This window comes from Protomyctophum parallelum (genome assembly GCF_964188405.1).
Source record: "Protomyctophum parallelum genome assembly, chromosome: 10".
Classification (NCBI taxonomy): Eukaryota; Metazoa; Chordata; class Actinopteri; order Myctophiformes; family Myctophidae; genus Protomyctophum; species Protomyctophum parallelum.
The window spans coordinates 52,953,623-52,980,174 of NC_139704.1; the positions used below are offsets into that span (position 1 = coordinate 52,953,623).

Below are 26,552 nucleotides of genomic sequence, written 5' to 3' on the forward strand. Positions count from 1 at the left end.
CCCTCCCCCAATGGGATGGCATCCGGCACCCCTCCCGCCAATGGGATGGCATCCTGCAGCCCTCCCGCCAATGGGATGGCATCCTGCACCCCTCCCGCCAATGGGATGGCGTCCGGCACCCCTCCCGCCAATGGGATGGCGTCCGGCACCCCTCCCCCCAATGGGATGGCATCCTGCACCCCTGCCGCCAATGGGATGGCATCCTGCACCCCTCCCGCCAATGGGATGGCGTCCGGCACCCCTCCCGCCAATGGGATGGCGTCCGGCACCCCTCCCGCCAATGGGATGGCGTCCGGCACCCTTCCCCCCAATGGGATGGCATCCGGCACCCCTCCCGCCAATGGGATGGCGTCCGGCACCCCTCCCCCCAATGGGATGGCATCCTGCACCCCTGCCGCCAATGGGATGGCATCCTGCACCCCTCCCGCCAATGGGATGGCGTCCGGCACCCCTCCCCCCAATGGGATGGCATCCTGCAGCCCTCCCGCCAATGGGATGGCATCCTGCACCCCTCCCGCCAATGGGATGGCATCCTGCACCCCTCCCGCCAATGGGATGGCATCCGGCACGCCTCCCGCCAATGGGATGGCATCCGGCACCCCTCCCCCCAATGGGATGGCATCCTGCACCCCTGCCGCCAATGGGATGGCATCCGGCACCCCTCCCGCCAATGGGATGGCGTCCGGCACCCCTCCCGCCAATGGGATGGCGTCCTGCACCCCTCCCGCCACACCATATGTGGGTGGATGGAAGAACTACATTTCAGGACTACATTTCCCATATGAATACCAATAGATCTGTAAAACATGTGGATTGACCAATTAGATCTGTAAAACATGTGGATGGACCATAGAACTACATTCAAACACTACATTTCCCATACACCATATGTGGGTGGATGGAAGAACTACATTTCAGGACTACATTTCCCATATGAATACCAATAGATCTGTAAAACATGTGGATTGACCAATTAGATCTGTAAAACATGTGGATGGACCATAGAACTACATTCAAACACTACATTTCCCATACACCATATGTGGGTGGATGGAAGAACTACATTTCAGGACTACATTTCCCATATGAATACCAATAGATCTGTAAAACATGTGGATTGACCAATTAGATCTGTAAAACATGTGGATGGACCATAGAACTACATTCAAACACTACATTTCCCATACACCATATGTGGGTGGATGGAAGAACTACATTTCAGGACTACATTTCCCATATGAATACCAATAGATCTGTAAAACATGTGGATTGACCAATTAGATCTGTAAAACATGTGGATGGACCATAGAACTACATTCAAACACTACATTTCCCATACACCATATGTGGGTGGATGGAAGAACTACATTTCAGGACTACATTTCCCATATGAATACCAATAGATCTGTAAAACATGTGGATTGACCAATTAGATCTGTAAAACATGTGGATGGACCATAGAACTACATTCAAACACTACATTTCCCTTACACCATATGTGGGTCGGCACTGCGGCTGCGCAGTCGTCGAAAACAGCCGAAGTACGAACCCTAAACATCGGCTGTTTTCGACGCGCGTCACCGTCGTACGGATGAAATACACATGCTGTTTTCGACGCGCGTCACCGTCGTACGGATGAAATACACATCGGCTGTTTGACGCGCGTCACCGTCGTACGGATGAAATACACATCGGCTGTTTGACGCGCGTCACCGTCGTACGGATGAAATACACATGCTGTTTTCGACGCGCGTCACCGTCGTACGGATGAAATACACATGCTGTTTTCGACGCGCGTCACCGTCGTACGGATGAAATACACATCGGCTGTTTGACGCGCGTCACCGTCGTACGGATGAAATACACATGCTGTTTTCGACGCGCGTCACCGTCGTACGGATGAAATACACATCGGCTGTTTGACGCGCGTCACCGTCGTACGGATGAAATACACATGCTGTTTTCGACGCGCGTCACCGTCGTACGGATGAAATACACATGCTGTTTTCGACGCGCGTCACCGTCCTACGGATGAAATACACATGCCGTTTTCGACGCGCGTCACTGTCGTACGGATGAAATACACATCGGCTGTTTTCGACGACTGCGCAGCCGCAGTGCCGAGTCACAGAAGACTAGCTAGCCAGCTAGCCGCTAGCTGAGCAGCTAGCTAGTAGCTGTGTCTCTTCATGACGTAAAAAAGACACTTTATTTGTTGTAAAACTTGCTTTATTTGAATCGACAGTTTATGTTAAATAATCTTCTATTTTTTAGAACAACAATAAAACACTTAAACACGTATTAATACCCATGAAGATAGATAAATTGACTAAACACAGACTTGACGGACTGACTGTAAAACACTGTTGTACGGAAGAAGTATAGTTCTACCTCTGTCAGTAAAATTCCACCACCAGATGGCGTTAATACCCACTTTTCCATGCATTCTGCAACACACGCAGCTCAAAGCACTGGTTCCATATTTACGGCTCTAGCAGTGATTCTCAACCCGTTTCATTTCAAGGTCCCCCGGTTTTACATGCGTTAGTCTACGGACCCCCATTTAATGGCATTTATATCTCTGAGACCCCCATTTACATTGTAATATCAATGTTCATTTAACTCTGAGAGTGTACAAATGGAACCAAATGGACCTGTCTGATTGTTTGACATTGCCATATTGCAGAATTACAGTAGCCTACATTTCAAGCACAACTCAAAACAAAACTGTTAACTGTGGACGACACCATAAAGCAGTGGTTCCCAAACCTTTTCATGTCAAGGACCCCCAAATAAACACCAGTAGAATTCATAGTTTTATAATTATTATCGTTATAAACTTCATAGTTAGGCTATATAATTAGTATCGTTATAAACACCAGCAGCTAGAATGCATAGTTGTGTATTCTGCATGTGTCCGTGGTCACCACAAGGCGGCAAATATTTTGCGTGTATGTTCTAAATGTTAGTCATTGTTGTGGCGAAGCAACGTGTGTGTGTGTGTGTGTGCGTGCGTGTGTCCAAATGGACCCATATTGTATTGATCAAAGTTTGCCCGTTATCTCTTATAGAGGGTATGCACATGCATAAAGTGAATGGCAAATCGAGTGGAAGACTGAGTGACAAAGTTAATTTAATGTTGTTTAAAGTAATTTAATGCAATCAAATAGGACTTTTCTGTTTGGATGTATGGGCTGTCAAGGCCAGAAAGTAGTTTTTTGCCACTCAGTGGGGCAGTGGGCATTCCTGTATAACTTACAGTTATGATGATGATGATGTCACGTGCATATATACCCTCTATTATCTTATTGGTCCTTGAGCTTTATCACATTCTACACATTTTATCTAGATTTACATACATAGCATCCATCTAGATGTAGATCTGTTATCTCTCTTATTAGTCCGGGAGCATTATATCACATATCTAGATGTCTCATCATACATTATCTGTTATCTCCCCTATTAGTTTTATCTATATATAATATTAAACACATGCAAAATAACTGACTAACTAAAAATAACGAATTAACGAAAACAAATAACTATAAACCAACTAATTAAAAATATTATTCATTATTTATTTATACATTTAATAATATTATTTCACGCTTTCCATCGGTACATTTATGAACCGTGGTATGACGGTGTAGAAAATGGCAGATCTACAAGCCCACAAGGCGTCACGGATGCAACGCATTGGGGGGTTTGTAGATCTGTTATTTGTTGAACAAAATGGACCCTGACCCACCCACCCCCTTTTTCCCCTCACTATAGACTAGAGTATGTTTTTTCCTTTTTACCTCCTCTAAATGTTATGATGAATTGAACATGGTGGACCCTCATGTAAAAAGTGTAGGGACCGCGGCCGCGTCAATGCGCTTGTCGTTGACTTCTCCGCGTGTACAGGAAAAAGCAAAAAAACGCAGTTCTCATTGAAAATGAAGTATAGGCGTCTTAAATCACTGCTCGTTTGAAAACACCTTTAGACGCATTAAGGGCCCTTAATGCTATGAATGATTATGGAACATCTTTCATTATACACTCTATATTATTATTATTACAATATTAGACCTAAACATGGTCAGGGTAGATTTCTCATCAATACAATACGATAAATATTGCACAACGTGAGCAAAAAGTACAATCCTGGGTCGAGACCAATTCTATGCAGAATTACAACTCAATACGACACATTTTATGTTCAACCTTTTCTTTGAAATTTAAACACTGGCAACTAATACAAAAATAAAACACCAGTACATTCACAGTCAAATACTTGAACTCTGAAGAGTGTAGTAATGGAACCAAATGAACCCTGATGGGTCCAATTTTGGTTAAATTAACACCAACAAAGAGTGGACAGATGTTCACTCACACTTCACTTTTCATTACACACTTTGGACTTAAGGTTGGCCCATTCTGGGCGGGAACCCCTTTTGGTGTTTTAAGCATCATGTTACACTTTAGCTATTGAAAAATAGCAGATCTACAAGCTCATAGGCACTCGGTGCTTGTAGATCTGCTATTTTTGGAGAAAAAATAAATCGAGAAAATGTGGTGCAAATCTTTGAATATATATCCTTTCAGAGCGAATGTTTTTAACTCATATCTTTGCTTCTGGGGGGGGGGGGGGTTCAGATGTTCAGATGGGGGGTTGGTTGGTGGCCGACAACATAGCCTATAGATTTTAACTGAACATCTATAGCAATCATTACTATCATTGCAATGTAAAGCTTTACACTTTTTGGTTTACAATAAATACTTTTGTTTCGTCCAAAAATCCATCTTTTAAATCTGTGGTTCCCAAAGTGGGGTCCGGGGACCCCCAGGGGTCCTTGGGGGAGTTCCAGGGGGTCCCCAGCTAAATGATAGTTAGGAACCAAATGGAACCCTTATGGGTCTGTAACTCTGAGAGTGTAACACATGGAACTAAATGGTACTCTCTAATTGTGCAAAGCAACTCGACACATCATCAAATTTGTACACTCTCAGAGTTAAATTAACATTGATTTTACAATATAAATTGGGGGTCCCAGGGAGAGAAACCCCATTAAACGGGGGTCCGTAGACTAATGCATGTCAAACTGGGGGTCCTTGACATTAAACGGGTTGCGAATAAAATCTCTTATGGGGTCTCTGGCATATCTTTTAAATAATCTTCTCTTATGGGGGTCCCTGGCATATCTTTTCAAATGGGGGTCCACGGGAAAGAATTGTGTCAATTTGAGGACATGAATAAGTTTGGGAACCACTGTTTTATACATATATTATGAAGTACAGATTGTGCTTAAAGCAGTGCCATTGTAGCGCTGAACTGTATACGGCAACATAGAAAGGTGAAATAGTTTGACTCAACACAGTGATTGGCATAATATGCATTATGTATATCATAATATATGGTATACATTATATAATTATAATATAATATGTGACCAGATTTGACTGAGAGCCTGCTGCCATCGCGCAAACTCCAGCTTTTCACCAATGGAGAAAAGCTTAAAAGAGTTAATAGCACAGGCAGACTCTTCACATACTAGAGCATGTCTGAAATAAGTGTCAGAGCTGAAATAGACATGTAAATATGAAAGGGCGCGCCTCCGCGTCTTGGCCGACGTCTCCACGTACTGGACGCCCCATTCGGCGGCTCGGCTCGTCACCTCGTCGGCCGACACCTGGCGCCGATCGTGCAGGTCCGACTTGTTCCCCACGAACAGGAGAGGAATTCCCTCCTCCTCCCCCTTCACACGCAGGATCTGCTCCCTGAGACAGACGCACGCACGCACGCACACGCACACGCACACGCACGCACACACACACACACACACACACACACACACACACACACACACACACACACACACACACACACACACACACACACACACACACACACACACACACACACACACACACACACACACACACACACACACACACACACACACACACACACACACACACACACACACACACACACACACACTTAACATCTTTATTTGTATTCACATTTTACAAGAAACTTCTTGAACACAAACAGTAGTGGATGCGCAAACTTGAGAAAACTCTATAACAAGTGCTTCAGATACAGATCACGGGTACAGAAAGCATCGCCTTCTCCATATATGGCGACTGCCAAATATTGCAGACACTGAACAGAATTTTGCCGATGCCTTAGCTCTCGGCTTGGGCATGCCTGCAATCTGCAGGCCCCTCACGACTGATTTGTGGACATTACTGAGGCTTCCAAATATGAACACAAATAGTTTACATCTGTAGCCAAGCTGCATAATAGCATCCTTAATACGCTGGTACTTAAGCACCTTGGTAAGGAATGCCTCTTCCATACTGTGGTCAAATGTACATGCCACTTCCAAAATGGTCACTTCTCTACTGTCCTCATCAACAACAACAATATCTGGTGTATTAGCTGTGACATCTGAAAAAGCATCATTTTCATTATTGTGCATGAACATGGCAGTTGAGACACGTGAGTGCTTATACATTTTGGCAGATGATGAAACATATGAACTTATGTCCTTAGCTAATAGGTCAACAATTCTGTCGTGCCGAGCAATGTACATCCCCTTATATACATAGCAGCCATTAAGAATATGTGACAGTGTTTCTGTAACTGGAGTGTGGTCATGGTGCAGACAATGAGGAGGAAACGTGTTAGGGTACCACAGAGAGAGATTGAGTCTGGTTGGAAGGACCTGTAATCTGGCTTTGACTGTAAAGGTGACTATGTCCTCATCGACTGCATAATTCTTGAATATTGTATGAGATACGGTGTGGTCTGCATCGGGAAGGCAAGCTAGCTTCCCCTGTAGTTTTAAACCAGTCCAGTGTTGTTGTTGTTTTTGCTGTTGTAGCATTATAAGGTACCTCTGTGCATTGACTGGTGATACATGGTGTTCCGTATCAATTACAGTATACAGTACTCCTTACTGAGATCGAACAGCTGGTAATAATGTCCTCAGAAACTGCTACAGATTGAGAGTCAGGTCGAACCCAGCACAGAGACACTCCAGTTCTCACACAGAGGTCATTGAGGTCAGGCCAATCTGACGACACCCCAAACCCAGTAGCATGTGAGTCCATTTTAAGGTTGGGCCCCAGGAAACTTGGCTCGCCCTCTGCTGCCAGGACGGCACTTTACGCCGTTTCATATCTAGAAACAGAGAAGATCTAGAAAGTTCCCTGACAGTCGTGTCATCACTGTTTAGCATGTTTATCAAGTGAGCCAGCCTTGTGGCGTTATATATCCACTCCACGTTCGGCACGCCAAACCCAACGTCCTGTTTGGACTGGAAAATAATGTCTCTGGTGGTGTGGGTGTTGAGCCCGAACCACTTCCTCACAGAGTGAACTACACTGTCATTTAGATCACTAAGTGTTTTACATGACAGATGAACGTTGGAGAAGAGGTGTTGTACTCTAGTCAGGGCAACCTGCCTGATAGCCTCCAACTTCATCAGCAGTGGTAGTGGTGAAGCGTCAATCAGGTTCAGCCTAGCTGTAAACTCAGATGTAACGTACTCAACCTGTTCTTTCCATTCCCCTGCAATATTAAACCTATGCCCTAGGTAGTTGTATGACTCATGTAGGTCATACACACGTATGGGCTGTGAGTTGATGGTGAACTCAGGGGTTTTGTCAGCCTTAGACTCATACCAGCGGTTGCCACCACTAGGCCTCTGGTAGAGAACAGCACACTTAGTGTGTTTTGCCTCCAGACCGGACCAGTCCAGAAATCTATCTGTTCTAGCGAGCATGTTTTTAATAACACTCTCTTCCCGAGAGGCTAACTGTACGTGGTCCTCATAACCCTGGATGGGGTTTGGGGACAGCACATTGGGTGGGGCACAGTCACACAACCACTTAATCCACCCATTGATGGCAAGAACAAAGTTAATGGCACTCCATGGGCAGCCTGTTGTAATGCCTACTTGGAGAGGTTTTGGTCTGTCAGCTGTTTCCCACAGATGACTTGTATGAATGATGTTTCATACACATCCCTAATAATGTCAATAAATACCCCAGGTAGATGTATTGATTCTAAGGCATTAATCATTACATTATGGGTCAGAGAACCAAAAGCATCACGGAAATCCAGGAATACAGAGTATAATTTACAGGATTCATGTTTAAAATCATCGATCCCAGTTTTAAGACAGAAAACATGTTCATTCATCCCCTGTCTATTTATGTATGCTTTCTGCTTAGGTGACAAGATGCCATTGTCTGTCAGCCAGGGAAGCACACGAGACAGGATACATTTCATGAACACTTTATAGATGGTGGGGAGGAGGGAAATGTCTCTCCATGTAGATGGATCATCAGGTACATTGTCTTTTTTTTGGGATACGGTGAATCATGGCTCCTTTCCAGGATTCGGGCACTCTCTTATTGTCCAGGCAGACATTAAAGATGGATGTTAATTTCTCACATGACTGTGCAGTCTTAAGACTTTCATAGGTTACCCCATCTATGCCACTAGCCCTGTCATTTGGTAGGCTGTGCAAAACAGACCCTACTTCATCAGGTGTAAAGTGGGAGGTGATGGGAAAGGCAGCGGGCCGTACTGGTTGTAGGCTATTTTCCCACGGTGGTAATGGGAGTGGATCACTGATCATTGTCTGGGTGCGACATTTATTTTCATAGTGGTTTTTAACCATCGTGACGTCACTGGGGCAGGGAGGCGGGTCGGGGTACTCGCTGTCATTTAGAATGATCTGAATCACTTTCGATCGTCTGTGCTGCCACAAGAAGGAAAATTTGTTCCTACTCACACGTTTGTGGCGCACCCGGGTTGTACTGGAGCTGAGCTGGGGCTGAATTATGTCACGTACGTAACACAATTGCCCCTCGATCCATTCCGCAGCGGTAGATTGACTCAGAGCCTCTGGGAGGGGGCGGCTGAGAGGAAACCTTTTCAGGATCCGCATCACACACACACACACACACACACACACACACACACACACACACACACAGTCAGTTTGTGGGAGGGGAGATAAAAACGGAATAGTAAAGGAGACGAGGCTGGCAGACATACAGCTTCATTCACTGTGGCTGGGCAGATACAATGTATCCACTCAAAGCACAGAAACATCAACGGACAGTGAAAAGGTTAATAATGTAGTAGTAGTAGGTGAGAACATTAGATTGGATGAGGCCAAACCAGCCTCAAATAGGAAGGTCACGCTAATGAGACTAGGTGGGTGGTGTGGGGCGGCGCTAGAACATGACACGGAACTAATATATTTTATGATGAATGACAGCACCGCTCACAGGGTCTGGTCACTAGATGTCCAAAGGGTGAAAGGAAAACTAGATGTCCAAAAGAGATAATCAGATGAGTGGAGGAGGGCGGTTGGTGGTGTCCTACCTGTGACGTTGATAGGGACAATGTCTGTGGGCACGTTCTTGGCCACCTGCCTCATCTTCTCCTCCGGGGTGGGCAGGCCTTTTTCCACGCCGCCTGTCCGTCAGGCACGTCCACGCCGTCCTCCTCCTCGTCGTCCCCGCGGGGGGTCTGGGGCCTCATGGAGAGCAGGGACGACAAAGCCGTGGACTGCATGGGGGGAGAGAGAGACAGAGAGAGGAGGTTAAAATGAGAGAGCCTGATTTAACCTTGTTGATCAACTGTCTTTGAGATTGGGCTTCAGGCTACACACCTGAGCCTCTGAGGAGAGGACAGGTTTGTGTGTGTGTGTGAGTGAGCGAGCGTTGCACATCTGTGGCTGCTCTCTGTTTACTACTAATCTTCTTCAGAGCAGTTGAGCGCACCCAGAGACACACACTCATGGGTTATTATGTATCCAAAGGCTGTGACCTTTAGAAGCCGGGGGTGCAGTAAACATGTTCATGGTCAATCACACCCGAATGGTTGCATGTGCGCACGACACACGCGCTCTCACACGCGCTCTCTCTCACACACACACACACACACACACACACACACACACACACACACACACACACACACACACACACACACACACACACACACACACACACACACACACACACACACACACACACCCCCCCCCCCCCCCCCCCATGCAGGCGAGGAGGGGATCTGAATAGATTGTTGCTACAACGTGAATCCTTTTGGATTTACACTTTAAATACAATGTCCCCAAAGGGAATGAACGAAGACTTCCCCATCAGCCATTTTTTAAAATAATTTCTTCATCGTATGCTGTATATATTTGAATTGTTGCCCAAGTAATAATACCTGATTATGTGAATCACGGTCTTAGATTCTATAATAATCATGATGTCTGTCACATTTTACAATTTACAATTTAGGTATTTAGCAGACGCTCTTAATCCAGAGCGACTTACATTAAGCAAGAACAAAAAAAGCATGGGAATACATCACATAAAAACATTTATCATAAAACATGTGTAAGCTAAGAAAGTAACGGTGGAATATCTATATAATGAAACTATACATATAAACTATACATATATACTACTATGCTATACATACATACTATGACGTGCTATGACTACATACAATGCAATTATAGTGCTGTCTACATAACATGCTATAAGTCTGTATCAAAGACTGGGAGTGATGCTGCAGTTCTGACTGCAATGGGAAGTGCATTCCACGGGGCAGCCCGTGCCCTATACACACACACACACACACTGATTAAGGTAAACTGTGTATGGTTAATTGCTTCTCTGTGGGTGGTAGGATCCTCCCCTATAAAGGGGAGACTGCAGGCAGAGCTAGTCAGTGATGCTCGGGCAGGCATCATGCTGACAGCCCAGTGAGAGAGCTGCTAGGGCCCAGTCCAGGGGCATAGCCTAGTGCAGTTTGGTTATTTTTCCATTGTCCTAAGTTTTGCATTAGGTATTCTTGAGTTCTTCATTTTGTACTTTTGGCCAGTATTGTTTTTGCAGTTTGATATTCTTTCATTGTGAATATCTGCATAAAATCCACAAAAAGCATCGCTGACGTTTTTGGAGACTTGGCCCTCGGGCAACTTCACAATGTCCTTTTGCTTATTCCACTGTTGTGGATTTGAGAAATGTGTATTTTTACTGTATTTAATGATATTTAATTAATTGATCTAATGACCATGTTGTGTTGGTTCCACCCACTGACTACTAACGTGAGTACAGCATCTTGCAATGGGTCTGGTCCACAAGATTCGACACCACTAAGATACCCATGTACCTGTCTAAATACTTCCTTAATGTAAACGAAGTCCACACCCACAACACCAGAGGGAGTGCAACAAACCAGATGTACAACCCAGATTCGGCACAAACAAGGGACTAAATTATTTTCGCTCCTTGCCACCAAAATGTGGAACGCCCTACCAACAGTCATTAAGACATGTGAATCCCTTGACTCCTTCAAAACCGCTCTCAAAGGGCACCTACGGATGGCTGCAATTCGAAACTGGCCTCTGTGAAATCTGAATCCCCCCCCCCTTTCCCCTCACTGTATAATATGTATCTTTTCCCTTTTGCTTCCTATATGATGAATTCCTGTTCTGTTCTTTAACTACATAGAAATGTCTATTTGTATGTATCTTAATGTTTTGATGAATTGAACAATGTGGACCCTGTTGTAAACAAGTGTAATGCTTAATTGGGTTGTCCACTCACAGTTAACAGTCTTTGTATTGAGTTTGTACTTGAAATGTACTGTAATTCTACAAACTGTTAATAAATATTTCAATCAATCAATCAAACCCGTGGCCGTGGGTGTCTATTTAAGTGGGTGGATCACTGACATCTTGAGTTTGACCAGATGAAGAGCCTAACCCTCTAGGTGGCGCTGTCCTACAGGACGACAGTTATTAAACAATTTTTTTGAGTGTAAAATCAGCCATTACGACGGCATCAAGGCCCGCCAAAATACATTTTAGTCGACTAAATCAACCATAGATTTAGTCGACTGAAATCTTATGACATTTAGTCGACTAAAACTAGACTTAACACCAAGACATTCCGGGTCAACTAAAAACTAAACGAAAACTATACATTCGAGAGACAAAAAACGTCTAAAACTAAAAATCATTTAACCCATTTTGGAGCGGGAACCCCTTTTGGCGTTAGCATTATGTTATGCTTTAGCTATTGAAAAATAGCAGATCTACAAGCTCATAGCGCGACACCGAGTGGCGCGCTACGAGCTTGTAGGTCTGCTATTTTTTTTTTAAATCGAAGAACGACTGACATAGAAACATAACTTTTTCAGAAAACTGTCAGGATGTAGACGACGTTTTTAGAATCTGATCTCAGGTCAAAACGGGTTAACCCATTTTTTGACCCACTTTTGGTGTTAGCATCATGTCGTGCTTTAGCTATTGAAAAATAGCAGTGGCGCGCTACGAGCTTGTAGGTCTGCTATTTTTGAAAAATCGAAGACACTTTTAGAATCTGATCTCAGGTCAGAATGGGTTAATAATGAAACTGTCAGGATGTAGAAGACATATTTTAGAATCTGATCTCAGGTCAGAATGGGTTAATAATGAAACTGTCAGGATGTAGAAGACATATTTTAGAATCTGATCTCAGGTCAGAATGGGTTAATTTTCCTGCGACCAAAACCAACCGACGGCGTCTGTCTCCCTCTCTCTCACCTGCGTGAGCACGGCGAGCGGCGGTGGTGAGCTGACCACCGCTCCGGTGGTGAGGTGAGCACCGCTCCGGTGGTGAGCTGACCACCGCTCCGGTGGTGAGCTGACCACCGCTCCGGTGGTGAGGTGAGCACCGCTCCGGTGGTGAGGTGAGCACCGCTCCGGTGGTGAGCTGACCACCGCTCCGGTGGTGAGGTGAGCACCGCTCCGGTGGTGAGCTGACCACCGGAGCTGAAATAACGTTGAGCGGTGGTGAGTAAAAACAGAGAGAAGGGCAGGAGCGGTGGCGGTGGTTTGCTCTTCACCGCGGCTCAGTGACGTCATGTTGTAGTTCGGTGGTCACCCCACCCCCGTAAATCCAGCCTTAACACTCACCCAGACAGCCCCCCCCCCCCACCATGGTGTAGAGTCTAACACTCACCCAGACAGGCCCCCCCCCCACCATGGCGTAGAATCCGGGGGTGACGCAGTCGGCTCCCAGGCGGCACCAGTTCTTGAAGATGATCCAGTCGTGGTGGTGGAACGCCATCTGCTCCACGGCGATGCCCACCATGCGCCCGGCGATGGCGCCCACCGCCATGCTGGGGATGAACAGGCCCGACGGGATCTGGGGGAGGGGGAGACATGTGAGACATGAGACTGAACAATTAACCCATTCTGACCTGAGATCAGATTCATAGAGGTTTCCACTGGACACACACTGACTGTCTGACTAAAATTAATTTACGGCTGTTATCAAAGCAGACCTGGGCATCCAGAACACCTCAACAGTGCCACAGGCTGATCACCTCCATGCCACGCCACATTGATTGATTGATTGATTGAAATATTTATTAACAGTTTGCAGAATTACAGTACATTTCAAGCACAAACTCAATACAAAGACTGTTAACTGTGAGTGGACGACCCAATTAAGCATTACACTAATACAACAGGGTCCATGTTCAATTCATCAAAACATTTAGAGACGTACAAATAGACACTTCTATATAGTTAAAGAACAGAACAGGAATTCATCATAAAGGAAGCAAAAAGGGAAAAGAAACTGAATATACAGTGAGGGGAAAAGGGGGGGGGGGGGGGGTGTGAAAATGTGTGAAATAATGTGTTCAAAAGTAGCCCAGACCAAGTAGTAACTGCATACATTAATATACTTTTCAGATTTCACATTTCTCGTTTTAAAAAAATCATTTTTTTAGTGGTCTCGTAAAATATTCTAATTCATTGAGATGAATGATGATGATTTTATTTTCATGAGCTGTACTCTGTAGCTCATCAAGATTAAAACAAAAAAATGTTTTAAATAATGGAATGGAAGTTTCACTTTTTGAATTATATTACAGATGAAAATTAACTTTTACAAAATATTCTAATTCATTGAGATGGAGCTGTAGAAACAGTTTAGAAGTCTTTTTTTTTTAATCGGCTTAGTTATTTAACCCTAATTTAACCGCAGGAACCCCTTTTGGTGTTTTAAATATTATGTTATAATTTAGCTATTGAAAAATAGCAGATCTACAAGCTCATAGCGCGCCACCGAGTGGCGCGCTATGAGCTTGTAGATCTGCTATTTTTTCAAAAATAGTGAAAACATTTATTTCAGAAAACTGGAGGATTTAGAATATTTGTTTTTAATTGTGAGGTCTAATTTTGAGGCCAAAATGGGGTTTAAGAGACGGTATACCTTCATGCCGAACGTGAATAATAATAATAATAATATAATAATAATATTTATTATTAACCCATTCTGACCTGAGATCAGATTCTAAAAATGTCTTCTACATCCTGACAGTTTTCATTCTGACCTGAGATCAGATTCTAAAAATGTCTTCTATGTCAGTCGCTCTTCGATTTTTCAAAAATAGCAGACCTACAAGCTCATAGCGCGCCACTCGGTGGCACACACACACACACACACACACACACACACACACACACACACAGACACACAGTTGGTATATGGTGTTCTTGCTTACCTTCTGGACATGACGCTAGTATGTCGCAGGGACTATCCCCCCCCAATCCAACCCTTGATGCTGAGCGTCAAGCAGGGACTGACCCCCCAATCCAACCCTTGAGTGTCAAGCAGGGACTGACCCCCCAATCCAACCCTTGAGTGTCAAGCAGGGAGGCACTGGGTCCCATTTTTAGAGTCTTTGGTATGACCCGGCCGGGGATTGAACCCCGACCTCCCAGTCTCAGGACGGACACTCTAACCACAAGGCCACTGAGCTGGTTCAGTTCTATACCTACATTTATATTTGTAGTACGGCGGTGTCGTTCGCCAAAAAGAGCAGATCTACAAGCTAACAACGTGTCGAGGCTCGATGCATTTTAGCTTGAAGATCTGTTCCCCTTGCTTCCACCGCACCGCCCTCGGCCCTCCCCCTTTTAGCACTCTGTGCTGTGTGTCTGTTGTTCCCTCGCAGGCAGCACAGTCTGTGTGTCTGTTGTTCCCTCACAGGCAGCACAGTCTGTGTGTCTGTTGTTCCCTCACAGGCAGCACAGTCTGTGTGTCTGTTGTTCCCTCGCAGACAGCACAGTCTGTGTGTCTGTTGTTCCCTCGCAGACAGCACAATCTGTGTGTCTGTTGTTCCCTCGCAGACAGCACAGTCTGTGTGTCTGTTGTTCCCTCGCAGACAGCACAGACTGTGTTTCTGTTGTTCCCTCACAGACAGCACAGACTAGAGCGTCAGAGTGAACGCAGCATGATAGTGTCCCCGACACGTTGAATACTAAACTTATTTGTAAAGTTTGAACGCCAACTTTTAACCAAACGCGGGAGAAACACTGTTCACGGCTGCACGCACAAATAAAGAGTGACGGATTATTATCGATCAAAACACTCCTTAGCGTCGCTTACAAAAGCATGTGTTGCACAGCATGAATGATATTAGTAATCACCGACCTGGCTGGATAAATATCAGTGGTCCATCCATTGTGTAACCTGCTTAACGAGCAACGGTAGGCAGCCGAGTAAGTTACCAGCTTAGTAAATGAATAGTCTACCGTAGCTGTGTGTCAGATGTTCTGTCTGAAGCAGTCAAAGCCAAGGAGAATGTTACAATTTAATTCACAATCGATCATCTTGCCCAGCATCGAATATCACATGATAGAACAGCAGGATAAAAACGGATAGTCTGTCTATCCATCCATGCATCCATGAGCAACATAGATAGATAGCTATATAGATAATAATTTAATTAATCTATCTATCTATCTATCTGCATAAAAAAACCAAAAGTCTATCAGCATAAAAACAAATTGGTTATATAGATTATATAAAAATAAACATAAAAATTATATCCTGATGAATATCAATATTTTGATAATTGCTGAAAAGATATTGTGATATAATATTTTGCCATATTGCCCGTCCCTACCTCATATCACTTTATTAAAGAAAAATCACACCTGGGTGAAGTGAGGGACACTCTTTATCATCATACATCATCATGAATCATCTCGTACATCAGAATACCTAGCTGTGATTCGTTTAATAGCTGGTTTGCATATTATGTACATATGACATTTTCCTTTCAATGTCAATGGCATTTAATGTTTTGATGTTTAATTTACGTCATATTTAGTGGAAATTTGACCAAATTTCGTTTATCGTCAATGGCAAATCATGAGATGTGTGGGGCCTAAAGCTAGGTATACCGGTATACATAGGAGGGGCCCCTCAAAAACACATTATTTGATAACTTTTCATCGTGCTCCTAAAATAATTTGTGTGCTACTAGATTTTTCAACTTAGTCGCACACGTGCTACTTGGAAAATGCTAAGCGCCAAGCCCTGGTCGTAATACCGGGCACCACAAAGGGTTAATCTGGCCTGTGAAGGAAGTCGGAAGAGGCCCGGATAAGTATGAAAAGTTATTTACAAATAGAGCCTAATGCCACAGCAGTGAGGGGAGCTGTCTGTGGTCCTGAAGTCATAAACTAGTCTCACAGTCTGCATAATCTAGTAGTCCCACAGCCATGGGGGATCTGTCTCTGGTGCTGAAAGTCATAAACTAGTCCCACAGCCATGGGGGAGCTGTCTCTGGTGCTGAAAGCCATAAACTAGGCCCACAGCCATGGGGGAGCTGTCTCTGGTGCTGAAAGCCATAAACTAGGCCCACAGCCATGGGGGAGCTGTCTCTGGTGCTGAAAGCCATAAACTAGGCCCACAGCCATGGGGGAGCTGTCTCTGGTGCTGAAAGTCATAAACTAGGCCCACAGCCATGGTGGAGCTGTCTCTGGTGCTGAGAGTCATAAACTAGTCCCACAGCCATGGGGGAGCTGTCTCTAGGCCCACAGCCATGGGGGAGCTGTCTCTAGGCCCACAGCCATGGGGGAGCTGTCTCTGGTGCTGAAAGTCATAAACTAGGCCTACAGCAGTAAACAGTCACTATTTTGGGAGGAACAATCACCAAAAATAACAAATCCTGACGCGTTGTGAGCTTGTGGATTTGCTATATTTGTTGAAGCGACTTGGTGTACTGTAGACTGAACAAGAACACGGCAAGTATAGTGCAAGTGACACTGATGCATTCCAAAGTACTATCAAAATATTCTGAGGCATAGACAAGCACACACACACACACACGCACACGCACACACACGGGCTGTTCGCTCGTTAGGTTTGGCACTCGAATATTAATTTATGGGCTTGAACCATTTGTTTATTTCTTTTTTATCATTAGTATTATTTATTTATTTACTCAGAAATATATCTTGGCGAGAATGCGATATGCATAATAAGAGTACTATGTTCATGTTGTGTTTACAATAATTTGAAAGTCCTGCATGACGGCAGAAGAGACTAACACAGTGACACACACACTATGCCCACTTCACTTCAATGCGCTTCTGAGAGTACACAGGTGAAACAAATTAATGAACGAGTGACAGCTAACGAACAAGCTACACTGCAGCCAGCAAGCTCACAGAGACATTGGTAAGCATTGGTAAGCACAATTACCATGTTTTTGGGGTTCATTTTGAAACCTGGTGCAGATCAGCTGTTTTCGGAGCACAAACAGCAGATCAGCCAGCAGCCACTTGACGCTCTGTGTGTGTGTGTGCGTGCGTGTGTGCGTGTGTGCGTGTACCTGGCCTGTCGGTCCATGCCTCTCCCTCCTCCTCTGTGAGGTTGCCCTGGGCCATCAGCTGTTCCCTGCTTGCAGCACATTACCCACGCTGCTCTGGTGTGCTGTCAGCTCCATCATGGGGGCCTGGGGGGAGGTTGAGAGTTAAGAGAGTAAGGATGGGCAGTGCTGCAAACTAAATCAAAAGATATTATATCGAGTTCTAGATTCAGACACCTATGCCATCTCATTTCTACATTTGAGCAAGACTCGTTGTCCATGTTTAAGTCAAGCACTTGTCTGTGTGCGTGCAAAATACCATCACTGTGTTGCATTGGGGAGGGGGGATAAATCATGTAACCTGTCAGGATGAATGACTTTTATAAATATGCATTCCGAAAGCGTTTTAGCTCAAGTCGCAAAAGAGAAAGTCATTGTTTGCCTGGTACCCAAACTAGTGAAAACAGCAGATCTACAAGCTCACAAAACGTCACTTTCTGGAAGGCTGGCACACACACCAAAAATCCCATCAATATTTAGGTTTGAGGGGCGATAGCCCCTTCTCTGTCCAGCTTTGAGGGTTTGTGAAAACACACACATTGTTTTGCTACTGTTTCCTATGACTATTTTTGAGTGTTTAGCCTGTGTGTGTAACCCTAACCCTTGTGCACTCAACAAAAACCTTGATGACAAAACTGAGGACGCAAATTGTGATTGGTCAGAATGAGATGATGTATGATGACGTATGATAAGAGCGCCCCTCACTTCACACGGGTGTGATTTAAAAACCCTAAATAACCCTAACCCAAAATAATACTCTTCCCTCTTAAACACCAACAGCAAATAGCGGCTATTTGCAAATGGCCAAAATGTGTATAGTGGTGCGTAGTGGTAAATGTTATGTTTTGCAATAATAATCAAAATCTACAAAGTAAATGTGTGTGTGCGTGCGTGCGTGCTGAATCCAGCATATGTTAATAACATATAAATTAGATTACAGCATCTGTTGACTGAATGAAATGAGACAGAAGATGAAACAAACAGGCCAGAGATGTGATCAGTGCACTCACGTTGTTTTGATGCAGGACTTGAAGTACTTTGTTGATGTTGTTCAGAGCGCGAACTCTGGTGGAGCCGCGCTCTTTGGTCTGTGGAGAAAGGGAAAGGACAATTTTAGCTTTTGCATTTTGGAAGGAAATTACTTGTATGCAGAAGGATAGCAGCAAATGGCGGTAAAACCATTTAGGACTGAGACCAGATTTTACAAAATGCCTTCTAAATCATGAGTTTTCTGAGAAACCTATGTTTCGATTTAGTGGCCGCCGAAAATATGTTATTCCAGGGACCTCCAGAAGCAAAGATTTAAGTTAAAAGCGTTCGGTGTCAAAGAAAATATATATTCAAAGATTTGCACACATTTTCATGATTTTTTTTAAGCCAAAATGAGTTAATAGCACAGGCAGACTCTTCACATTCTAGAGCATGTCTGAATATAAAAGTAATGTCAGAGCTGAAATCGAAATGTATTATGAAATAATACACGCACGCACGCACGCACACGCGCGTACACACACGCACACGCGCGTACACACACGCACACACACACACACACACACACACACACACACACACACACACACACACACACACACACACACACACTCTCTTACCAGGGTGCTGCCTGTTAGTCCCTCCAGCTTGCGTCCGTCCCTCAGGTCAGAAAACATGTCGCTGATTGATGTCTTCCCCGTCTTATTGGGGGAAAAACAAACAAAACATCATAAGAAGATTAATTCAATATAAGACAGAGATGGACTAATAGAGACTAATGTATGATATATATATACTAAGATGACTAATAGAGAGATAAGATAAGACAGAGATGGACTAATAGAGATAAGATAAGACAGAGATGGACTAATAGAGAGATAACTGGCATTTTTTAAATCAGCATCGGCTCACGTCTGCATTCAAAAGGCAATATGAAATATTATGTAGAAGCATTTATTTGTAACCATAAAAAGGTTGTTGACTTATCATTTTTAATAACAAATTAATTGGCCTGCCTATACATACTTAAACAATTAGATCACAACACATACGTAGTCACTACCAAGTGAAGATGTATTGTGTTGTGTGCTTTCGTTTATGCATTGATAAAGATTAAAATCAACTGACACGCAGTGAATGTTCAGAGTAACAAATGCGTCGTTGACATCTGTTTTCTCAAAGAATATAAAATAAAAGCAGTTTATATCATATTACAGACCTGCTGTTCAGTGCCATGCCATGTTTGACAGAGACAGTGCAAAACTGAAAGAAATTATCCTGTCCAACTAGTGTCTGCGGGTCTCCTATTCTACAGAGATGATCTCCAGACCCCCCCTAACACGTTAAGTATTGAAGTAGGTTCCTGGGTTCAGGTCAGTGATGATGAAGCTCTTTCCTTCCACAGTCAGTACCTGAGATTTACAGGTTATGTCCATGGCCAACGTCAACAGTCATTTCTCAAGTGACATCTAATTCATCCTTGAGTGTAAAGGAAAAAGCAACACGTAAGTTTTGCTATTTGCTATCTATGATTTTGTTTAAATTATATGTCGTGAAGCAGCTGATCTCCTCTGTCTGCTCAGGGACTAATTCAGACCTGGTACTCTAGATGGCAAACCAGAAAACTAGCAATTGTCCGGGCCCCCATGCAGGACTAGAGGGCCAGTGCTATGAAGCATTCTTAACATCAATGTGCACTGAAGCGCGTACCTGATGTGACACGTGTTTCTCCACTCTCCCCTCCTTCGTTGCTGGCTGTGACGACCAGGTGACTGGACTGGACGTTGACTACGGAGCAGGACAGGCTGCCTGTGCTGCACAGCTGGGACTTTGGCGAGATGCTGTCGTCATACACCGTGTACGTGACGGCATGTACGGAAGCATAACCCTTTCTATGAGACTGTGGCCGAGGAGAAGACACCGCTGTACGTCACTCCTGTTGGGAGGACAAGGAGCTGTGGAGGTGGAGGGGAGGGTTTATCGTTAGTATTGATTGTGATAAGAACTGCCCGAACGGCACAATCACATACATGCACCAACGTGACTTTTGAACAATATATATCAGTCTCAGTCTCAGTGTACCTGTATTTCCACTGCGAGCCACTGCTTGGCCACTGGTTCCACCACAGTTCCTGCTTTCCACACTGGCGATGTAAGATGAACCACAGGGCAGGGGCATCTCGTAGGCAGTCGAGTTTGTCCAAGAGAGAGGTCGAACAAGGTCTGGTTGTCCCCGAGGAGATTACCCGTCATGGTCAGCATGTACTGGACATGTGAACAGGGGACCTGTGTCCAGCTGAAACGCAACACCTGGCGTGTTGTGTTGCGTGTTGTGTGTTGCGGCAACAGCCGAACCTGCACGTTGTCTGGAGCACAGGGAGCTAAAAGGAGAGAGTTGGACTGGTCATTAATACATCAACTGTCATCGTGGTGCGACGTGAATACAGAAACTATCGTATAGAATAGGTTTTAAATAATCGCAAAACATCCGTTTCTTGTAACAACTGTGAGATTTCTTACCAGCTCCAATGCGTACTGTGTCACTGACAGAACTGTTGCATGTCCCATCTGAGGCCAGTACAGTGACGTTGTACTGGACTCCACACCGAAGGCCCTCTATGGTGCAGTTTGTGTCCAAGCTGTCACAGCACAGCCTGGCGCCACTGTCGTCCTGGGCGCAGCCGAAGTATTCCACTGCACCACTGGCGGGAGTCCAGGACAGCAGTGCCGACTGGTTGGCACAGTTGTACTCAACTGAGAGGTCGACTGGTCGGCATGGGGCTAAAGGGGAGGGGGATTCAGAGTTTTGAAGATGCTTTTCTGAGTGAAGCACTTAAATGGGCATTCTACATTATAAAGCTAATGGTACGTTCTAACAGCAGGTGACAGCCTGGCGTATTTTCCGGAAGTGCGTTATTTGTCTATGGGACCCAGCGATAGTCGAAAATAATGTTTCTTTGTTTACCCTCCATGAATGGTGATACGGAACTCCCTCTAGGAGATTTGTATCACCCAGAGTCGCCGCTGTTCGCCCGCTGTTAAAACGTAGGGTGAGGATAGTAAAGAAAGCATTGTATTGGTGCTTGTATGTGTACATGTTTTTCATTTTTGTGACCAACTTAAAACTTTATGTTTTAAAGAAACCCCTCAATAGACCCCGGGGTTCGCACAGACATTACAGGGGGAAAAAAATACGTGTACATGTGTTTCTGTGTCTCTGAGCTGCGTTTTTAAACATGCGTTACCTGTTTGCAACTGGATGGTGGCGCTGGGACGACTGTCACACAGGCTGTTGGCGGCGGTGACAGAGAACGTATAGAGGACGCCACAGGCAAGGTCATCCACCATACACGTGGTGCTGGTGGAAGCAATTACAATTTACAATTTAGGCATTTAGCAGACGCTCTTAATCCAGAGCGATTTACATTTAAGCAAGAACAAAAGCATGGGAATACATCACATAAAAACATTTATCATGAAACATGCGTAAGCTAAGAAAGTAACAGTGGAATATCTATATAATGAAACTATACATACACTATACATATAAACTATACATATTTACTACTATGCTATACATATGTACCATGGCGTGCTATGACTATAGACAATACAATTATAGTGCTGTCTACATAACATGCTATAAGTCTGTGTCAAATGCTATCTAAGCCAACAGAAATGCTATCTAAGGGGTTAGGGTAAGTGCTATGGGCCATGATGGAGTCTGAAAAGGTGGGTTTTCAGGCTACGGCGGAAGATTGGGAGTGATGCTGCAGTTCTGACTGCAATGGGAAGTGCATTCCACAGTTTTGGAGCCAGAAGGGAGAAGAGTTTGGGACGTGTGGAGCGTTGTCCCGGCGTTTTTAGTGAGGGTACTTCCAGCTTCCCTGCGTTGGCTGATCTGAGTGCGCGGGAGGGTTTGTAGGGTTCAATCATACTTGCAAGATATGGGGGAGCCATACCTTTGGTTGCTTTGAATGCCAGCATCAGAGTTTTGTATTCTGTGCGGGCAGCGACGAAGCAGTGCAGTTTGTCGCGTGGCCTCCACCCACCGCCATCACCGTGTACATCTCTGCCCCTAACGTTGCGTTCCACGATATGGTTGCTTCATTGGACAGACAGTCCAAGGAGCCGTTGATGCCTTGGGGTTTGCATGGAGCTGGAGAATACACATGAGAGGGAATTTGGTTGGTCGGATGATTTAAGAAACGCAAGTTGTTGTTTTTTTTAAACAATTTTGGCGGCATGGCCACCCATACGGTACCTGATGAGATGTTGATTGGTGGACTGAGCTGGCTGTCACAGTATGCTTTGTGAGCCCTGACTTGAACAGAGAAGGTAATTCCGCAGGGCAGACCCTCGACGGAACACGTATTGTCGGAAGACGTGCACGGGAGAACTGTTCCGTCACCACCAGTGACGAAAGCTGTGTAGTTGAGGGCATCGGTGCTGGGATTCCAGGAGATGGCCGCGGCATTCATAGGACTACTCCAGGCAGACACAGAGTACTGTACTGCCCACCTGCTGGCAGACCAGGACACAACAGCAGTGTTCCTGATACAGTCAGGAGCTACTGAGACGCTGGTAGGAACTAGAGTTCTCATTTTCTGCCCGAACCCGACCCGGCCCGGCCCGGCCCGACATTTTAGGGCCGGGCCGGGCCCAAAAAATATGCTAATTAGACGGGCCGGGCCGGGCCGGGCCGGGCCTCGGGCTCTGTGATTTTCCGTGATTTTTTATTTTTCTTCTTTTTTCAAAAATGTTATTATAATAAAAATAGCAATTCTGTTATTTGTGTAATGTGTAGGGCTGTAGGCTATATAGCCTACAAGTATGTATTTATTATGAAGAGGGCTGCGCTATGGCGATTCACTTGTGACAGGAGGAAGACGGAGGAGTGGAGGCAGGGGGCTTGGAATGGATTACTGACTGTGCAGGCGTGAAGTGAACGGTGGGGTGGTTGTTTAATGTTTATACCGCTGGCTGGCCTCTGTTTTGCGGCGCACCAAATGAGCTTCTGCTTCAGTTCATAATGCTAAATGTTTTATAAATCAATCGGATTATCAAACGATAGACTGCAACATGACAAAAACAGTTGCACTGAGCCATCTCGTTAACCCATTCTGACCTGAGATCAGATTCATACGAGGTTTCCGCCGGACACACACTGGTCCTGATGTACCCATTCTGACCTGAGATCAGATTCTAAAAATGTCAGTCGCTCTTTGATTTTTCAAAAATAGCAGACCTACAAGCTCGTATCGCGCCACTCGGTGGCGCGATACGAGCTTGTAGATCTGCTATTTTTAAATAGCTAAAGCATAACATGATGCTGACACCAAAATGGGTGCCCGTTCAGAATGGGTTAAACCCAGCTGGCTGCGATGAATAACCTAATCATTAGACCTAATCAACGTCATATAGTCACCAACCGATCCATATAATTCTGTAGTGTATGATCTGACCACGCAATGTTACAGTCCACTGCAGGCTACAGGCTATTTGATTTACAAAATGATTAGTATTATAACCGCCGTCCCTCAGTGCGGCAGCGGCGCACCTCGTTATATGTGCCCGATTTAAAATAACAGAGCTCAGCTGTCTCTAAGCTCTAAGCTCGAGACACGCCATGAGCGGGTGCATGGATATATATGTACAGTAGGCTATGTTTGTTCTTTTGGACACCGAACGGGGACGATACTTGGGGTCTTGGACATAGCTTCACTTCAGAGGAAACGGGGAGCTACTCACCAGTCACCACCACTGGATATGGAATCCATTACAATTTACAATTTACAATTTAGGCATTTAGCAGACGCTCTTAATCCAGAGCGACTTACATTTAAGCAAGAACAAAGCATGGGAATACATCACATAAAAAGCATTTATCATGAAACATGCGTAAGCTAAGAAAGTAACAGTGGAATATTTATATAGTGAAACTATACATACACTATACATATAAACTATACATCTTTACTACTATGCTATATATGTGTACTATGGCGTGCTATGACTACATACAATACAATTACAGTGCTGTCTACATAACATGCTATAAGTCTGTATCAAATGCTATATAATCCGGCAGAAATGCTATCTAAGGGTTTAGGGTAAGTGCTAAGGGCCATGATGGAGTCTGAAAAGGTGGGTTTTCAGGCTACGGCGGAAGATTGGGAGTGATGCTGCAGTTCTGACTGCAATGGGAAGTGCATTCCACTTCATTAGAATGATATGGAAATGGTAGGCTACATTAACAGTCTAACGTGAGCTACATAAATCCTTTATTTCGCCGATAAGTCCATTGAACTCCGTTCTCACTCTCACACAGACACACACTGAAAGAAAAAAAAGAACGCCACTTTATTGCATGGCCAGCGCAGCGTGTGTCTGTGTGTCAGTGGTTCACTGACGGCGCATGCTGCTGCGCTGGCCATGCATTAAAGTGGCGTTCTTTTTTTTCTTTGTCGGGCTTTATAGGGCTTCGGGCCTAACATTATGGTATTTCTTAGGGCCGGGCCGGGCTTCGGGCTGACCCAGTTAGGGCCGGGCCGGGCCGGGCTTCAAATTTCGGGCCCGATGAGAACTCTAGTAGGAACACATGGCACTGCAAAGAGACGATGGAATACAGCGTTAAACATTACACAATATAACTGGGCTCAAAGATATTCTGTATAGTAAATGATTAGAACTGATCGGAACAAGAAAGAAATGTAACTAATTGTAACAATTAAGATCTAAAATCAGTATTATGATGAGTGGACATGCTATACGTACAGTATGTTGTTTATTTTTAGTTCTCATGAGATTGCATTGTGGGGTGGCTAAATGATTCATTCCTCCCCCTTTACTCGTTTCTTACACTCATCCATGTCTAGATTGTAGCCCAAGTAATCTCCCAGAGATATATGCTAAATATCAGTGTCTTTGGTGAGTGTCTCACCTGTTTCAAGTTCCACAGCTGAACTTGGTTCACTGTGACAACCTCTGTCAACAGCTACAACACTGAAAGAGTAGTTTCCACCACAGTGTAGATCAGTGAAAGAGCAGGTGTTTGCAGTGCTTGAGTTACAGGTGTGTTCGTGTCCATCATTCGTGTCCGTTGCTGTTGCTATGTGCATGTTGGCCCCTGAAACAGGGGACCAGGACACTGTGCTAGCCCCACATTCTTCAGAAACAGAAACATTACTGGGGGCGCAGGGACCTGGAGAGATGGAGGGAAGAAGTGGAGAGAAAGAATGATTATTCTCTTTCATTTGTGCTTCAATTGATCAAACAAAAGTACAAAACGTATGCTGAGCATCTTAATTAGTCATACATAGTCTTTAGTCGCATTAGTGTGGTTGCTAGAGGAAACACACTATTGTTCTCGGTCCGAAATTCTTTTTCATGTATCACACACTGACTGTTGTCACTGTTGTCATGCTTCACATGATATCGCAATATATAATATTATATAATGTATTAACAGCTGGTAACTGACAGCTGGTACTGTTGGTGGAGCAGCCATGTATGTGTCCATCCTGACCCACTGCAGTCACATTGTAAGATGTGGCACTGGGACTTCTTTGCCAGTTCACATTGGCTGAGTTGGAACAAACCAGACTGGCACTAACACTCACTGGGGCACACGGGGCTGGGGAGAGAGATAGGTGGGGGGAGTGTTGTTATTGAGGATAAAATGTACACTTTAAGATGATATCCTAAGAAGGATCTGAATTTCTCATTGCTGAAATGTAACATAATTATTCATTCATTCATTCACTTCCATTGATTCGACTTAAATCTTTCTTAAGCGAAGATGATCCAAAAGCAG

General features: G+C 44.6%; 1 protein-coding gene across 5 annotated transcripts; it reads right to left on the minus strand.

Moving 5' to 3' along the window:
• Positions 1 to 4,744: 4,744 nt before the first annotated feature.
• LOC310865951 (fibronectin type III domain-containing protein 7-like) lies at positions 4,745 to 25,748 on the minus strand. 5 transcript variants are annotated; one of them, XM_083775172.1, is made up of 13 exons: positions 23,001 to 23,191; positions 22,699 to 22,895; positions 21,982 to 22,094; positions 21,257 to 21,517; positions 20,819 to 21,117; positions 20,447 to 20,691; positions 20,149 to 20,215; positions 19,357 to 19,437; positions 18,757 to 18,834; positions 13,033 to 13,218; positions 9,392 to 9,577; positions 8,793 to 8,931; positions 4,745 to 5,760 (listed from the first exon to the last, which is right to left on the minus strand). In XM_083775172.1, the coding sequence occupies exons 7-11, from the start codon at positions 20,170 to 20,172 to the stop codon at positions 9,443 to 9,445; spliced, it is 504 nt and encodes a 167-aa protein (XP_083631298.1). In that variant the 5' UTR covers positions 20,173 to 20,215; positions 20,447 to 20,691; positions 20,819 to 21,117; positions 21,257 to 21,517; positions 21,982 to 22,094; positions 22,699 to 22,895; positions 23,001 to 23,191; the 3' UTR covers positions 4,745 to 5,760; positions 8,793 to 8,931; positions 9,392 to 9,442. The 5 variants fall into 5 exon arrangements, with proteins under 5 accessions (XP_083631298.1, XP_083631299.1, XP_083631296.1 ...); XM_083775173.1 differs by lacking the exon at positions 20,149 to 20,215; XM_083775170.1 differs by lacking the exons at positions 4,745 to 5,760; positions 8,793 to 8,931; positions 9,392 to 9,577; ... (1 more) ...; positions 18,757 to 18,834; positions 20,149 to 20,215 and having other exon boundaries at positions 19,416 to 19,437.
• Between the last annotated feature and the right edge of the window lie 804 nt (positions 25,749 to 26,552).